General features: G+C 38.4%; 1 protein-coding gene across 1 annotated transcript in view; it reads left to right on the top strand.

Moving 5' to 3' along the window:
* Positions 1–7,358, top strand: part of NPY5R (neuropeptide Y receptor Y5) — a 15,340-nt gene extending 7,982 nt beyond the window's left edge. Inside the window, exon 3 of the mRNA XM_059699517.1 lies at positions 7,287–7,358. Within this exon, the coding sequence (XP_059555500.1) occupies positions 7,287–7,358 (72 nt within the window). The remainder of the gene's footprint in view (positions 1–7,286) is intronic.
* Positions 7,359–19,302: the final 11,944 nt, after the last annotated feature.

Genomic DNA, 19,302 nt, shown 5'->3' on the forward strand with positions numbered 1-19,302 from the left:
CAGGATTACAACTGCAGGCATTGGGGACAGTTTTAGAACTCTTATAAGAATGTGTTTATCTCCTATTATTGATAATTGCTCAAATTGTCAACTTATCTCCATTGTCCTAGTAATACACAATTAATTTACCAAATAGAAATGGATTTTAATTTTTTCTAGACTTATACCACAGCATTAACACTTTCAAGTGAAGATTGTTTTCATATACATCTTTTATATTCTAAAATGTGAAGTATAAATGGTATCTGTACTTCCAAGTATTGAATACTTTTAAAGAATACTTAGTGTCCACAGGGAAAAAAGTTAAATTTTTTTGCGGGGCAAGATATAGAATGATTAATATAATTTATGCTGATTCAATACTGAGGTCTAATATACTATCTTACTAATTGAGGTCAAGCTTTTCAATTGAATTTTTTTTTGCCTGTTTTGTGCGTGTTTTTTTTAATTGACTCCCGGAAAATAGTTGAATATTTGCACATATGGCTCAGACTGCTGTCTTCAGTTCCTATAACCATTCCCTGCTTTGATTCCCGTTCTTAAGGGGAAAACAACAAAACAAACTTAATTTGCAAATAATTGGTAAGTCTGATAGTTGTTTAATCAACTGCAAGTCCAACATCTCTATATTGGCTTTCTTTGGCCCCCTCCTCCTTCCACCCTAGTTGATGTCTCCACAGAGGGAAAGCTGGTCCACTTGGTACCTTTCGCTGGTTCCTGCTGACCTCCAGTCCAGTCCAGTAGTCATCCTGCCTGGTCTCCATGTACATCAGCCTCTGCCCATGCTGTGTTGGGTATGGTCTGTCCTCAGCAAGTCAGGGCCTGAGAGTCCAGCCCCAGAGCCCCGCTCCCCTGCTAACATTCAGATATAATCTCTCACTGTGGGGTCACTGAGTCTTGGCCACATTCTCCATTCTTTCCTAAGCCTGGGCTGTCCTATGGGGGTCTTGCCCCAGCCAAGTCTGGGGATTATTCAAGGAACTTTAAACTCATCACCAAGAACTGAGCAGGAACTTAGGACATTCTACTCCTCATATAGGTCACCAGGAACTGAGAGAGACAGCACGGCTTTCTTGGTCCAAATGCTATAAGCTGCCACATCTGCTGCATGTTCACCTTGTGTTGCTGTAAAAGCATTCTGTTTTCCAGACCCTTTCTAAATTTTTAAATATGAGGCCATGTGCAAGCCTCTGCTTTTAGCTTCCCTCCAATCCATCTGGTGCTATATGAGTATCTGCCCCAAGTTTTTTTGTGATGACAGGTAGAAAAAGTGAAGGAACTTTGGTTCCTGTTTGCTTCACACCCCGCCCCCAGTCCTATTTGAAGGTTTTCTGCTTCTCCCTGCCTACTAAGAATGTCCCCTACTGACAATATCTTCATTTTCCTGTGCCCTATGGCTTACAGGAAAACCATGTTTTGAACATCAAGGTTTGCTTTTGGAAAACAAAGCTCTTGTGATTTAAAACCGTCCCCTTTCAAGGCTTAGATATAAGACTATTGTCTCACCCTGACCCCAAGCACTGAAGTCTAAGCTGAAGAGCTACCTCTTATTTAAAGGCAGTAGGCATTTCCACTTTCACTGGGGCAATCAATTGCGAGGTTTCACCTTAGTGGCTAAGGGGGACGGGGAACTCACAGATAGGGCAAATATAAATACATAGGTATTTTATACTGTTACAGTAACTTACATGAGCAAACATACAATAACTCAAACCTCACAGATTTTCTGATTACTGATAGATGAGTTTACTTAAATTGGATAAATTAATTTGAGTCTCTTCAACTATTGAATGCAGAGGAAGCAATTTATCTTCCCTAACCAGAAATGACTAAATGTTCTTAATAATTGAAAACTGAGAAGTTTGAATGGGTTGGTGGATAGAAATCATTAAGAAGGGGATTAATGGATTTAGATGACTATTATGAGTAATAATTTCTTCCATGGAGACTTGCTTAGTGAGCTAAACAATTTATGTTCAATCAACTTCCCATTGCTCAAGAGCTGATTATCTAACTTTTTTTTTCTATTCTCTCCTGGTGTCTGATTTGATTTCTTTTTCCATAGTACTGTCACAAAGCATGGCTAGGGGAAATAAATGGAGATGAAATTTTAAATAGTTAACATCATTACTTTGAACAATTATTTTAAAATATTTAATTCAGGAAGAGATGTGAAATTGTGTTTTAATGGTTAAATCATTCCTGCTAGCTGTGCTGCCTATTACTGTAGATAATAAAGCACTAAGTGAAAAGAAAAATCTGGGAACTGTACAAAAAGCAACTAGAACAATTACATGATGAACAATGTATATGAGGATTACTTTATTCAGATATCTATTGAATACCTACTGTGTATCAGGAACTCTTCCAGGTACTTGGGTTTTACCAATGAAAAAGACCCCTGCTCCTTTGATGTTTGCCTTCTTGGTGGCAATGAGTCAGTCGCAGGTGATGGGCAAACAATAGTAATAAGAACTATAAAAGGGTATTGCATAGTAATACTATAGTATATACATAGATGCATTCATTTCCTAGGGCTGCTGTAGGAGGACTTCCTAGAACCATTTACTCTTCCGTGGTCAGCAAACTGCGGCTCGCGAGCCACATGCGGCTCTTTGGCCCCTTGAGTGTGGCTCTTCCACAAAATACCACATGCGGGCACGCACATACAGTGTGATTGAAACTTCGTGGCCCATGCGCAGAAGTTGGTATTTTGTGGAAGAGCCACACTCAAGGGGCCAAAGAGCCGCATGTGGCTTGCAAGCCGCAGTTTGCTGAGCCGCAGTTTGCCGACCACTGCTCTAGATAGTTCATCCTAAGTTCACTTGGAATTGGCTTGACATCTGTGTTAGATAATTGTCCTTATTCAACAGAAAATAAAATGCCATATTCCTCTCTGCCAAGCAGGATCCAGGGTAAGCTCCCACAGAGACAGGGAGATCAGGTGAAACCTTGATATTTTTAATTCAAAAGACAGGACTCCACGGCCCTTAAGAAAAAATTTCCTGGGTTGTAAAATTGGCAAGAGACTTTTTGAGGTTTTAAAAAGATTTACAAATCAAGTGGACAGAGAAAGGATTTACAATGCTTTTTAAAGAAAATTAATCCAGCACCCATTTATGATAAAAATGCTCAGTAAAATGGGAATAGAGGGAACATAACGTAATAAAGTACCATATATGACAAATGCACAGCAAACATTATACTAAATTGGGGAAAAATTAAAAGCATTTCCCCCTAAGATCAGGAACAAGACAGGGATTTCCACTTTCACAATTCTTATTCAACGTAGTACTGGAAGTCCTAGCCACAGAAATAAAAGGCATCCAAATTGGAAAGTAAGAAGTAAAACTGTCATTATTTGCAGATGACATGATACTGTGTACTGTATAGAGAACCCTAAGGATTCCACCAAAAAACCCCTACTAGATCTGATGAGTGAATTCTGAAAAGTAGCAGGATACAAAATAAATATCCAGAAATTAGTTGCATTCTTTATACACAATAATGAACTATCAGAAAGGGAAACTAAGCAATCCCATTTACAATTGCATTACAAAATACGTAGGAATAAATTTAACCAAGAATGTAAAAAAACCTGTACTTCAAAAATTATAGGACACTGAAGAAAGAAATAGATGATACAAATAAGTGGAAGCATATACTGTGTTCATGGATAGGAAGAATTAACATCATTAAAGTGTTGATATTACCCAAAGCAATTTATAGATTTAATGCAATTCCTATCAAGATACCAATAGCATATTTCACAGAACTAGAAAAAATGTTCCAAGAATTTATATGGAACCACAAAAGACCCTGAATAGCCACAGCAATCTTAAGAAAGAACAACAAAGTTGGAGAATCACACTACCTGATATCAAACTATACTACAAGGCCATAGTAATCAACCAGCATGATACTGGCATAAAAACGGACATATAGATCAATAGAACAGAATAGAGAACCCAGACATAAACCAATGCCTTTATTGGCTTTCTAACCAACAAACATACTAATTTTGCTTACAAATTCTGTTTTATGTGTGGGTTATTTTGGATTTTCTACAGAGAGTACCATGTTGTCTTCAAAATTAATAGTTTTATTTCTTCCTTTCCCATGCTCATACATTTGGTTTATTGTCCTTTACTTTTCACACTAGTTAAGTTCTTCAGTATAATGTTAATAGATTTGGTGGTTGTAAGCACACTTGTCTTGTTGCCAATTTCAGGGGAAAGGTATTCATATTTATTTCTATGCAAAAATCTATGCTTGGTGTACAAAACATCAAATTAGATGAGTAAATGAAGACTTGTCATGTTACTCCTGTAACACTGCATACTGGTGCCCAACATATCACGATAAAATATATTTTATGTCTTATTTACTTCACCTGAATTTACAAGGTGAAATTTGAGGGGTATTTCAAACATATTTAGCCAGGGGTTTTAGTGAATAGTGGCAACAAAGTACAATATCAGTGTTCAAATTTTGGTATTTTTATCTTTGTCAGTGCAGCTTAGTGACTTCACAATTAGTATGGCTACCTCATTAGTCTTAGAGATTAATCTAACACTTATTTTAACTATCTACTAGATATCTGTATACCTAAAAAAGGATAGTCACCATTAATGTGTGTGAGTGTGTGTGTGTGTTTTTTACCTGGTCGACTTGGCAGTCAGGTTTAGTGGAAAGACCATGGACTTTGAACAAAAATACAGGCCTGGATCAGTATCTCACCATTGTCATTTAATTAATGTGTAACTTTCACCTATAAGACCAATTTCTCTGAACCTCAGTATCTTCATCTTTTAAATAGGAATAAGAGCATAATATAGACAAATATGTCAATCAGTATCACACAATAAAGTGTCTAGTATAATACTTGGTACATTGAATTGGCCCCATATAAAAGTATAGCGAAGACAATAATAAAAAATCTGAATAATGCAATTTGACGATAAAAAAAACAGGCTCAGCCTGTGTCATCTCATAGATCTTCAAATCTTAGTTGCACTAATTTTAAGCTATGTAAATACACAGAATACATTCACACCTCCAGTAAGTCGCTTAACACATCTGAAAATAAGTTCCCACACGGATAAAGTAGAAAATGACACTAACTTTATACAATTCAGATGAAAACGAAAGGAGATTGTTTATGTAAGAGACTTAGCACAGAGAAGCCTGCACTGAATGTCTTATCCGTCTATTGTCCTATTTCTGCTGTTAGACATTGTAAAGAGTAAGTGAGCCAGAGTAGGTATGAGAAGCTCCTAATAGAGTGCCTGAGCCAGCAAGTGTAGAACTGTACTCTAGTGCCATCACCACCCTTATTACCTCCACCACCACCACTACTAAAGATTGATGCTGCAACTCCAAACTTCTAAATGTCAGAATTAAACAGATGCACACAATGAACCGAGGACATGTATAAGACAAAAAATTCCTAGAATTTGCCATAGTCTTTGTACAGTCACCTTTACCCTATGAATTAACTTCTCATTGATAAGCTTTTCTTCTCAAAATGTATTTTTGTGTGTTTTTTATTTTGTTTTTAAGTTCATATATAGAAACAAGATCTCATGTATTTGTCATATCAGAAATACTACTTGGACTTTTCTACCAAAAGCTGTTCACAACTGGCTACATGGGTATTCTCACAAAAACGCAACAAGGCCATCACTATGACTATTCAGATATTTGAAATCCCCCTGCATTTTCTTCCCTTAATAATCTTTGACCTGCTGGCAATCATATTGTCTGGACTCCAGTCAGCTTACCTGCCTCTTACTTAATGATCTGGGACTTTCATTTCCTGAATAGGAGTAGAGCACATGAATGCCATTTACCCATTAGGTTACAATGAATTATTTTCCTAAGAAACAGCTAGATTCAGTATCTGAGAGAACAACAAAAGACTTCTTCCTCTTTCACGCTGTGACATTAAATGCAGTCTTTTTACCAGTAAATTGGAAGAAAACTTACTCTTAAGAATGACTGAAAAAAGAGTCTATTGGCCCTTAAAACAAACGATATGTCCCAGAGGACATAGAAATAGACTGGGATGAGGAAGATACAGATTTTTTGGGACCTACCTAACCATCTGGATGATCTGATTTTAAGTTTCTCACTGGTGATGTGTCATAGTTTTTTCTTACCAGTATAATAAGATTAATCAGAAATCTGAAGAAAAGGAAAGAGTTAAGATGAACTCAAAATTTTAACATTTGTAATTTCCCATTAATTGTTTCAACAACCTAATGTGGTGTTATCCTCATTTTAGAGGTGAGGAAACTGAGGCTTATATAACAGAATTACTTCCCTAGACTGTTTGGCTCAGTGGATAGAGTGTAGGCCTGTGGACTAAAGGGTCCTGGGTTTGATTCCAGTCAAGGGCACATGCCGGGGTTTCAGGCTCAATCCCCAGGAAGGGGCATGCAAGAGGCAGCTAATCAATGATTCTCTCTTATCATAGATGTTTCTATCTCTCTCTCCCTCTCCTTTCCTCTCTGAAATCAATTTAACAAAAAACAAAAACAAACAAAAAAAACTGAATTACTTACACATGTCAACGACTTGCTACTGGCAGAGCCAGGATTTTAAGCTCAGTTGTCTGAGTTCAAGGTCATTATTCTCTCTTTGTTCTAACCTATATTGTCTTTAAAACACACACACACACACACACACGCGCGCGCGCACACACACACACACACACACACACACACACACACCCCTGGCATCTTCTCATCCTAAATAAAAATACTGACTTTGTCCAACTTTGCCTCTATTGGTCATGTCCTGAAAAGTGAACATTGCCAGGTATTAAAGAACAATGTAAGCAGTGTTTCCCAAAGGGCTATGCATGATCGCAAGGTCATCTGATTATTCTCAGAAGAGTAACTACTAGGTTAGCATGAACTATCTTTTCATATAAGTGGTGTTTGGCCAAAATCAGAACTCTTACAGTGTTCAGGCTGAATATGAATAGGGACACAGCCTGAGAACTTCAAAAACTATCAGTATTACCTAGACAGAAGTTACAAATGGAATGATATTGCAATCTCAGTGTTTACACATTGTCTTTTTGTTCACTGTTAAGAAAACCAGAGCTCACATGAGGTGGCTATACACAGTCATACAAATAATTCAAAGACACTAAGTTCTCTCTCTTATGCTTCATTTCTGGTATTGTGTCCCAGGCATGTGTGAGTTTTCCCATCAGTGAAGGGTTTCCAATCAAGGAGTATTGCTTTTTTCCTTTATCCTTCTTCTGCAATTTCCAGATCAAGGTTGGAGCCAAAAATGTGTACTTGCTTCTGTGCCAAACACATACAAAAATTAAGAAGACTGAATAGAGCTATTAATGAAGTGACAGAAACATTTCTCAACTTTGTACATTATTCCTATTAGTGTTTTAGTTTTCTCTTTCCCATAGGATTTCAGCTTGGTCCAAGAGAAGGAAACAGAGAAACAAACAAAGAAAATTTCAGGGAGATGAAAGAGACATTTTGGGTGTGTGACCGCTGTATTATTGAAAAGCTAGCAGGCACCGGCTATTTGGTGGCTTTCTTTATAAATCATCCCCAAATAATTGTCCAATTTTCCCTACACTAAGGAAAGGATTATGTTATAGTAGTATCTACACTGAATTCCAATAGCAAATTACTTTTGGCCAAAAGCTAAATGGACTCTTAACCACCATCTTATCTCAATGGCTTCAGTACTAATGGAATAGATTAGAAAGGGGGGCTATGGAGGACTCAGAGTTAGGTTTATTAAGAGTAAAATTTAAGATTGAGTGTTCATGTCCTTGCTTCCAAGAAAACTGCATTTTGATTATTGAAATGTTATAAGGTAGGAATGTTCAGAAAAAAGTTTGCACAAGAATTCAAGTACACAATAAATTCGTAGGCAGCAGACATAATCTGTTCTCTACAATCTAAAGACCAATTCCATGTCCTATCGATATGAGGTTTAAGACTCCCTTTCTGTCCTTGCTCACTTGCCCTTCAATTCAATTTTCTTTTCTCCCATATGTTGATGTCTTTCCTATATCTAACCCTATTAATTCCTAAATGGTGTTAATAAGTAATGTTTTACATATTGTCTGATAACTCTTACATACTTCTCAGAGAACTATGAATCCATGCAACCTTTCAAGAATATAATTTGGAAATACCTTTCAAAAGCCTTCAGCAGTTTATTCTTTTTGATCCAGAAATTTTATTCCAATAATTTTTCCTAGTAAGGAAAGAAACAGAAATGTGCACAAAATCAGCTATAGGATAGTCATGGAAAGTTGTATATAATTTCAAAAGTGCAAATAGTCAGAATATCCAAGCAGGGGACTGTTAAGGTTAATTTTTTAAGAGAAGATAACATCAGCAAGATTTCAGACTAAGAAGCCCTGGACTTCTTATGGACAAATCTACCAATTCAATGACCATCCATGCACATACTTCCTTTGTGAAAAGGCCAGAAATCAGTGGAGAGGTTCCTGTATCCCAGGTGAGTGTGAAAACTGCCACATCACAGTTGGTAGGGAAACCAGACACAGCTTGTTTCCAAAATCTCTCCCCTTGGCACAGAGCCATAAGATTGGGAGCGACCCCTATCTCCCAGCTTCTCCCTGGGGAGAGAAGGAAAGGAGGGGCGGGCAAACTTTTTGACTCGAGGGCCACAATGGGTTCTTAAACTGGACCAGAGGGCCAGAACAAAAGCATGGATGGAGTGTTTGTGTGAACTAATATCAAGTAAACATCATTACATAAAAGGGTACAGTCTTTTTTTTTAGTTTTATTCATTTCAAACGGGCTGGATCCGGCCCGCGGGCCGTAGTTTGCCCACGGCTGGACTAGACCATAAATCCAACATTTGGATTTTTCAGGAGGCTGCTCAAGGGACTGGTTTCTGTCTTGTCTGAATCAGAGTGCTGAGACGAACTCTCCTGACGTATCAGGTTGGGAGTCACTGAGAACAAAGATAGTGGTTTGGACTATCATGCAATGTTTGCACGTATGTTTATCATGTATATTGGCCTGTAATTTTCTTTCTAGAAGTGACCTTGTTTGGTTTTACTATCAGGGTAATGTATATACAGATACATATGTTTATGTCTGAACAACATTACCTAAGTACCTGATAAGCTGCTGTTTTTAAAGCTGATAAACACAAGTTACATTTCTTTGCAGGAGTTTACACTGAAAAAGCATCTCAGCACCAACATATCCTTACTCTCTGTTTAAAAAGTAAGTAATTGTACAGTGTACAGGTTACAGATGATATAGAATTGTGCAACTGAAGCTGATGGGAAACTTGAGAAGTTAAAAAAAAAATTTGACTTTAGTTATATAGTTAATAGGCTTGGTAATTAATGCATGTAGAAAGCTATCCTTCCAGGGACTGGAATGTATGACTGGCCCTGCCCTGATTTCAGGAGACCCGCAAGCAATTTGACCTTTGTACCCCAGGAGAACTGCAGTTGACCAAGACAGTATCTGAGACATCATGCACCAGGGAGATAATGTCCAATGCCCAGGATGCAGATAGAGAATCACTGGTCAGCAGATGAAGGGATGCTCGGAAAAATCAATGGGCTGCAGCTTTTATCTGATTAACCTTTTTGCCTGAATTCCAAATCCCATACCTACTTTCCCCTGAATTCCAAACCCTTTACCTACACTTTCCTTCTCCTTCTAATAAAGGTCAGCTTGTGATGAGAGGTAAGATGATCTTTTTAGGATACATAAGCTGCTTGCTTCTCAGATCACTGGTCATCTGAATAAAGCACCCATGAAGATTCAATCCTTGTCTCTACTTAATGGTTTTGGTAGCATGAACGCTGACGTTTCTGGTTACAAAACCCGTTTAATTTTGTTAACCAGTATCACCCCAGTAAATTCAGTTTTAAAAAGTAAGCAATTGTTAAGTGATAGCTTAGATCCCGTTCACCCTTTGCCTCTGAAAGTACTTCAGACAAGTTGCTGAATCAATTATAACACTTGTGTGTAAGATATGCCTCATCGTTAGGTAGAGGGGTATTTTTACGTCCTTGTCAATGTATGAATGTCAGAGTTTCTTTCTTTGGTTCTTTTCCTTTTCTTTCTTTCTTTTTTTTCTCTCTTGTGTGTGGGCTGAAAGAGTTATATTTGGAGAGAAAAAAGGGGGCAGCCAAATACAAAAGAAAAAAATAGAGATCAAACCTGAGCAATTAAAATTTTCTGTTCCCAAGAGGTACAAGCGGAATACCAGGGAAGTAAATTATAAAAATATAAAGAGTGAACCACACACACTTATTAAACTGGCCAAAATTCAAAGGATTAAGAACACCAAATGCTGGCAAGGATGTGGAGCAACAGTTACGTTCATTCATTGCTGGTGGGAATGCAACATGTACAGCCACTCTGGAAGAAAGCTTGTCAGGTTCTAGCAAAATTAAATATACTCTTAGCATATGATTCAGCAATCACACTCCTTGGTATTTACCCAATGAGTTGAGAATTTAGGTTCACACAAAAACTTGCACGGAGATGTTTATAGCAGCTTTATTCATAACAGGAAATTTGGAAGCAACCAAGATGTCCTTCAGTCTGTGAATAAAGAAATAAACTGTGATACATCCAGACAATGAAATATTATTTAGCACACAAAAATAAGTGATCTAGAGAGATATGGAGGAGCCTTAAGTGCATATCACTAAGTGCAATATGCCAATCTGAAAAAGTTTATTATGTTTCCAATAATATGACATACTGGAAAAGGCCAAAGTATGGAGACAGTAAAAAGGTCAATGGTTGCCATAGGTTGGGGAAGGAAGATGAATAGACTATACAGAGGGTGTTTGGGACAGTGAAACTATTCTGCATGATGCTATAATGTTAGATATATGTCATTATACATTTGTCAAAACACATAGAATATACAACACCATGAGTGAACCCTAATGTAAACTATGGGCTTTGAGTGATAAGGATGTGTCAATGTAGGTTCATCAGTCATAGCAAATGTAGCACTATGGTGGGAGGTGTTGATAATGAGGGAGGCTATGCATGTGTAGGGGTAGGAATGATATGGGAAATCTTTGTACCTTCTGTTCAATCATGCTGAGAATCTAAAATAAAAGAAAAATGTTTATGTATATAGAGAGTGTCATAGAACGTTGAGACTAAGATGTTAACTCATCAAATTAAAAGAAACATAATTAGAAAGAGGGAAAGTCTTCAGATACAGAGAGATGGGAAAGAAAGGAACATGAATTTTCCAACTGCAGATAGATGCTTTTATAACTGATTGTTATCAAATATTTATTTGCCCTCTGAGGCCATGTGCATATTTGTTCTCTGGGTTTTATGTTGCTGGATCACTTCTTGCCTCATTTTCTTTCATGTTCTCCTGTAGATTTTCATGTGTTCACCCTGCTTATAGCTTGGCTTGTCAGCTTCTTTGTACTCTTGTTGCCTCTATTCTCCAGTATAAATGAAATGATAAATATGAACTCTGAGACCTGAATATTTTGGGCAGGTGGCTCCTCAGAATAAATGTCTTATTATAAAACACTCATTGAAAAGCCTCCAGTCCAAATCAATTATAGCTTTTGGTCTCTGAGCACACAGGAAAAAAAAGAAAGAAAACCAACATTACCTTGAAAACCAACATTACCTTTAAAGACAAAAGAGCAAATATTAGTTATTCTGGTAGGAGATTATTTCCTGCTGTTCACTGCATTTGTGCCAATGGAAAGATAAATTCATTTAACAGGGTATTCTTTTTAGAAAACACTGAAATGCCAGCTGAATAGAGACCCTGATAGGTTGCTCTTTATTTCAGATATAGGACTTATTTCTCCTTGAACATGGGAAATAAAGAAAATGAAGAAATGGCATTCTATACTGCTTCAGAAAAGTTGCCAAATAAGATATGTGCATGAGGTATGCTATCAGCTTGGCTAAAGATTATATTTGTTGTATCTTTGTCAATGTGCTCCCTGTACAGATGGTGGTTGTAGGCTATTCAGTGTAATGGTGCACTCTCTGTTTTTACTCACTCCCTCTGACTGCCTTGGGAAAGCATGTACAAAAAGTCAGCAGGCATGTTAAAGCTGGCAGAGATGATCATCAGCACTGGACAGTGAGAGTTGCTATAGGAACCTTATACATGTAGTACTTTAGAGGCCGGTAGAGTAACCAAATAAATCTCAATGCCAGTGAGTTAATTCTAGATTAAGGGAAGAATTGGAGCAGCTAGTATAAACTATTCTATTGAGAATCGTTGGTCTAAAGGATAGTGAAGAAATCAGGCATGACCACAGGGGGTTATGGAATCTGAACAGGATTGTTTTCAAAGATGAGAGAAAATTGGCCTGATGGTGGATATGATTCAGTAGGAGGATGGAAATCACACAAGATAAAGTGGAAAGAATTGTTGAAGCAGTGTCCTTGAGCAGAGAAGAACAAATGGGGTCTGGTGTATAAGTGGAGGGGTTACCTTGATATGAAAACTCATTTATAGGAGCAAAAAGAAGACAGAGAATGTATGTGACAGATCATGGCTGGTTTCATCATTTGTGGCCCAAGTGAAAAATGAAAATTCAGAGCCCTGTCCAAGGGCATAGCCAATCTCTCCTTTCCAGGAGCTGGCTCTCCAACCCATGATGGGTAAGTATAGTAGGGTTCTCCAGAGAAACAGGACCAATTGAATGTTTATGTGTAGGTACATCTATAAAATACAGAGAAAACTATTTAAAGGAATAGGCTTATGTGTGCACGAAGACTGGCAAATCCAAAATCCGTAGAGTTAGTCCAACCAGGAGACTGAAGACCCAGAAAGAGCCGATATTGCAGTTCAAGTCTGTGATGATTATTTTCATATGTCAATTTGACTGGTCTAAGGGGTACTTAGGTAGCTGGTAAAGCATTATTTCTGTGTGTGTGTGTGTGTGTGTGTGTGTGTGTGTGTGTGTGTGTGTGTGTGTAGGTGACTCCAAAAGAGATTGGGATTTGAGTCAATCACCTGTGTAAACAAGATAACCCTCACCAGTGTGGGTGGGGAGCATTTAATACCCGGAGGATCTCTCTTCTTGAGCTGGGACGTGCATCTTCTCCTGTCCTCAGACACTGAACATCAGAGCTCATCCTTGGGCCTTCAGACTCCAGGCCATACACCAGCAGCGCCCTGGTTCCCAGACCTTCAGAATTAGACCAGTTTTCCTGGTTCGCCAGTTTACAGACAGCATATCATGGGACTTCTCATCCTTCATAGTCACATGAGCCAATTCTCATAATAAATCTCTTACACATCTTTATATATTCTATTCATTCTCTCTCTCTGGTGAAGCTGGACTAGCACAAAATCCAAACGCCATCTGCTGGCCGAATTTCCTCTTGCTCAGAGAAAGTCTTTCTGTTTTATTGAGGCCTTTATAGAAAGAGGCCCATCCACATTATGGAAGACAACCTGACTTACTCAAAGTTCACCCATTCAAATGTAAATCTCACCTCAGAACACACACACAGAGAAACACAATAATGTCTGAGTGCACCATGGCCCAGCCAAGTTGACCCATAAAATAAACTTCCCGATGGTTGATCCCCAAGATATGGCAATCTCCCCGAGATGAATTCAGATCTGGGATCAAAAAAGGGCTGAAGGCCTCCCACCTATTCGCCTTCAGAATGAGTTGTGGAGCTGCCAAACCAGCCATTGCCTTGCTCTGCCCAAGATCCTACAGGTGTGTGCCTAGCCCTGAGCCACACTGCACTGGTGCACAGGTGTTCTGCATGGGGTGGAGACTGACAGGGAAATGCAGATTGCTGTCCCAAAGCAACTTGTAACCCGAGTGGAGGATGGCACCAGGAGTGGGGAAGATAATAGGAGTGCAGGAGTGGGGAAGATAATAGGAGTGCAGGAGTGGGAAAGAGTGGCTCGGGGCAGGAACTCAGTAACCAGGAACCCACTGTAGGCGGTAAGGAGGTGATGTGAAGCAGGACCCAGGTTCCAATCTCTTGAAGCATGGTCCTTTTTCTTTTGGACTTCACTTACAAATTCAAAGGTAGAAGAATTAAGACTTGTATCTTAAGACAAGGATCACAAAGCATTAACCCCAAAGAGCAAGGACCCTGGTGAGTGTGGGTCCCTGTATGAGTACTGACCCCACACCCAGAAGCACGTTCCCACCCAGATGGAGATAGATAAGCACATGTTTTAGCAACATTTGTGGAATTCTTCTGATTGCTTTTATTTTCTCAATAGAACAAGGTTATTGACTGAGAGGCAGAAGGGGAAAGATATGGTGGTGATTTCAGGAGCGAGGAAAAATGAAAAAATCATTTAGAAAGAGTGGGAGAGAAAATGAACCAGAGCTCCACTTGAGTTTAACAGTCATGACTCTAAAGAGACCCCATCAGCAAGGTGGTGTAATTTTCTCCAGCATCGGTCAGATGTGTGTGTGGGTGCAGCAGGGAGTACATGAGGAGCTGGATTTAACCAGCAAGCGTGATGAAGCAAAAGAGGACAAAGGATTCGAGCTTGCAGGTAAAGCAGTGATTAGAATGTTGGAATACAAATAAATAAATGAAGAAACAGAAAACCCAAACAAGGAAATGAAAAATTACTTAGTAAGTTTAAGACACTTTGTGCCAGATATGTTATTTTCATTATCTCGTTTAATCTTCAAAACATAATGAGATATCATATTCATATATCTTATCTGACAAATATTTGTTGAGCACCATTATGTGCCAGATGCTTCTCTGTACCTATGGCTTATTTGCAGAGAAGATGTGCGCTCTTGTGAAGCAGGAAAATGAAAATGAACATGAATAAATGAACAGGATAATCTCAGGTGGTGGACAGCGCTTTGAAGGCAATGTAATTGGGTAAGAAAGTGGAGCTTGGCTAAGGTTGGATGGAATATTAAATCAAGTAGTGAAAGAAAGTCTTTCTGAAATGATAACTGAGCTGAAACAGGATAAGAAGACACACATATCACACACACATATAGTTAGTATGAGCAGTGGATGTAAGTCTTACATTCACAAGAGCAGCTGAAATGCAGTTAAGCAAGATGATTCACAGCCTTGTCTATGAACGGCGCCCCCTATAGGTGTGCAGGGCACAACCCACACATACAATACTAAAGAGAGCGTTCGTCCTCTGGGGAAGAGTCTTCCAATTGCAAACATATAATTAGATACATGTAGAAATCACTCCAAAGGCCGTATAATTACAATGAGATGCCGATTTCCATTTCCCTGGGAATTTGAGAAAACCCTTAACCAAATGATGGCATGATAATTGCTTCTGATGCCATCTCGTACCTACGTTTCCTTTGTTGCTTAACTCCGCTGAGTCTTATGCGTGTTCTCTACTGTTCTTTTCCCACATCTGTCTGTGTTTGAATGTCATTTACTTTTAGGAGAAAGCTTGTTTAACTCCCTGTAGAAAATAACTAGTTTCTATGTCTACAACGACACAAAGTTCATTTAAAGTACAGAGTCATTACCAGTTGCATTGTCTGTGAGGCTTCCATTTTCTCCACTACGCTCTGCAGAATACCTCTTGCCAGTTTTACATGTGAGCTCTCCATTTGCAAGCTGCTGTGACTGGTGGGTTTTCTCTACTCTGAATGCTTCCTGTTCTTTGGCCAGATGCCCTCCTGCTCTCTGTTCTTTCTGTATGGCTGCCATCAGAACACACTTTATTCTCCCTTCCATTTTGTCAAAATTTGGCATCAAGAATAATTTTCTTATTGGGCATGAACTGAAAAGGAATCTTCATTGGGTACAAATATGGATACCGTAATAGTTGCAATGCAATAGCATTTATATCCTAAATTATATCTTCTCATGTATCTTTCTGGCTAAGCAACTAGTAGCCAATGCATTATAAAGTGTAAAAAAAAATGGACTAAGAATCAGAAGGTCTGGGATCCAGTTCTATTGCTGATACTTACTATCAGCAAGCTCCTAAACATTGTTGATTTCTATCTCTCTCTCTTTTTTTTCTAAACAGCATAATGTTCAGGGTCTAGCATACTGTCTTCTTCTGGATATCAAAGACAAAATGGAGGTAAAAATGTTTTGTACATCAGTCCTAAGGCATTATTATACAGATCATTTGGTGGTTGCTTCTCTAGAATACATTTATTTTATGATTATAATTAAGATAGTTAAGAATAGGGTACAAGTGAAATTATCTCTGCATAAATATGGTATTATGGAATATTTCCATGTGAATGTTTTTAATGTTGTCTTCTAGACAGTAAGTTTTCCAGGGCAAAATCTTTTTGCCGATGTAAGACACCATAACAGTCACTCTGCTCAGCTTACTGTCTAGGAGACAAGGTTAAAGACAGTAATCAACCTTTTTGAGAATATGAGTCATGAGAAATTGAACTGCCCTAATATACTAATGGCTTAAAAGCCTACAAACTGACCAAAATATACACTTGTACATGGGACAGAACATTATGGACTTATAAAGTACTCAGGCCGCATAGCTATTTTGAAAAACATCCAAGTGGAAGAAGTCCTATTGTGTGTGTATGTTTTTCTATTGATTGGAGGTTTCATTAACAAATTACTTTTAAAATGTAAAAGCTGCAAAGAAAATTGATATGGAAAAAGAGATTTAGAAGAGTGATGAATATGACATGCGTTCAAGGAAAAGAAATAATAAAAATTGATTTTTGAAGTGAAATTACCCCTTTAAATACAATGAAACTCGGAACTTCCAACAGCTGACATTGATTGTAGAATTAACAGACCAAAAAGGGCAGCGGAACCAAGTGGCGCCAATTCTGTCCCTTGATTTTTGCCTACTCTCTTGGGTCCTCTCTGATTCCAATGCGATGAATATGCTGGTCTGGTTCCCAGGACATTCCTTTGGCATGCCCCTGCTTTGATCCTGTCAGTCTGAACCTTAATCTGTGGAGCTCTGGTCTTTTCTGACACCAGAAATTACCATGGAGTCTCAGAAGAAGCTACTCCCACCAAGTTTCACATTTTTGACATTGCTGGACACAGTCCAAGCACATGCTCCTAGTATCTTCCCTGATCTGTCATTTACACTATGCTGACAGATCATTTGTTTACACCCTAAACCTCTTCATAGAATACTTCTTTTACTGTCTAGAAAGTTTCCCCCTCCAAGAACACCACGTGTCCTGTACCTAATCAAGGAGTGGCTATTCATCCTCTTAAAGACAATATACCAATCAAACTCAAATGCCAAACAGTGGGAAATTTTTAGTCTGAGTGAGACTCGAGACCAGAGTTTTTTGGCGAACAGGTGATATGACCTGTTAAACATTAGAGAAAGACCACAGAAGGAGTGAAAGCAAAAGGAAGATATTGTAGTGATGCTTGAAAATGGTGTGTTAGACTGGAATGTTAATAATAGCGGTGATGAAAAGTGGAGAGACACTGGATACTTTTCAGAAATAGAGCTGTCAGTATTTGATGCTGAGTTGGATGAGGATGTAAGAGAGGAAGAGGAGTCAGATATGTTTGTGGTGTGTGTGTGTGTGTGTGTGTGTGTGTGTGTGTGTGTGATTAACTGAATCATTTATTGAGATGGGGAAGGTTGGGGGTGGGAGGATTATTTGGTAGAAGTACTGGATAGAAATTTAAAAACTTTGCACTGGATATTGAAGTCTGAAATGCCAATTACACATTCACGTAGGGATGCCAAGAAAAACAGCTGAATTTTCAAGTCTGGAACGGAGGGAGAGGTTGAATTCATAAATTTAGGACTTTTCTGGGCATATAAAGCCTAAAGACTGGAAATTATCCAGAAGCTGACTACATGCATCTACAGAAGATCAGCAACGTGAGAACTGTACATACACATGCAGAGGGGATGTCGCCAAAACAGCAAAGGAGACAAAGGAGGAGCAGTTAGTGAAGGAGGAAAACCTTGAGAGGATGGTATTTTGAGGACAAGAACGAAAAGCATTTGAAACAGGAGGAAGTAATCAATTAGTGCTGCTGTAGTAATGTGAACATGGAGTGGTAGATATTTCCAGGAAATACATCTTTGGATTTGAAGAGGTTTCAGGGCAGACAGTTCATTTTGTAGATTTAATTGAGGATCTTTAGAGAGCTCTGTTGTTGAAAAAGTCATATTTTCTCAGGTACCAAAAACACATGTTAGATGAGAATCTAAGTATAAATTATAATTAGCAGCAACAAGAACAAAAAAAAGATAACATAATTAGGAATAAGTAAAATAAGAGAAATACAGGCCCTGAATGAAAACAACTTAAACATTACTAAGAAACATTATTGTAGGCAGCTTAAGGACCCTCCAAAGATGTCTCTGAACTATTTCTGAAGCCTATGAATAAATTACTTTACATGGCAACAGGGACTTTGCAGATGTGAGAATGTTAAGGATCCTGAGATGGGGAGATTATCTTGTATTATCTAGATGGGCCGAGTGCTCAGGCCTAGTTTGATCATAGGATCCTTAGGAGGAGGAGGCAAATGGGTCAGAGTGAGAGGTTGTGACAACAGAAGCAGAAGTCAAAGGGATACAGGGCCACTAAGCAAGGAATGCAAGCAGCCTGTAGAAACTGGAAAAGATAAGGAAATGGTTTCTCCCCTGAGCTTCCAGAGGGAGCATAGCCTTGTCAATCAACCTTAGACTTCTGACCTCAAAACTTATAAGGTAATGAATTTTTATTGCTTTAATCCATGATGTCTTTGGTAATTTGTTGCAACAACAATAGGAAACAAATACAGGCTTGAACCAATGGGAAGAAATGACCTCTCATACATACATAGAGATAAATCCACATATGCCTGGAGAAGTTTCTGGAAGGACTCCCAAATGGTTAGAAAGACTGAAAATACTAGTAGCCTTAGAGAAGAACCTTTTCTTTCATGTGTTACCCTCCTGTGCTATTGGAATATTTTTACTTTTAATTAGCCATATGTATGTATTTCGTTTTGTATATATATTTTTGAAAATGCCATGAATCAGATGAAATTGAACCAATTCATTTCCAGGCTCTGCAGGAGGCAGTTTCTCTCATCATTTGTGGGTCAGATCGCCTCTGCCACTGGGATGGACAAGAAGGCTTGAGCAAGAAATACATGGACACTTGGGTTAGTAGTGGTGCTCTTAAACAGAAGTAGTCGTGCCTTACACTTTGGAATAGAAATATACGGAACATAGAGTCACAGAGAAAAAAATATATAGCTAAGGTTTTCAAGCTTTCCCAGATAGTCTGTAGTCCAAATAATAAGAAATCATCAAATAACAGTGTTCTTAATAGTGTTCTCTTACACTTAGTAATGA

The sequence above is a fragment of the Myotis daubentonii genome, chromosome 5 (assembly GCF_963259705.1).
Source record: "Myotis daubentonii chromosome 5, mMyoDau2.1, whole genome shotgun sequence".
NCBI lineage: Eukaryota > Metazoa > Chordata > Mammalia > Chiroptera > Vespertilionidae > Myotis > Myotis daubentonii.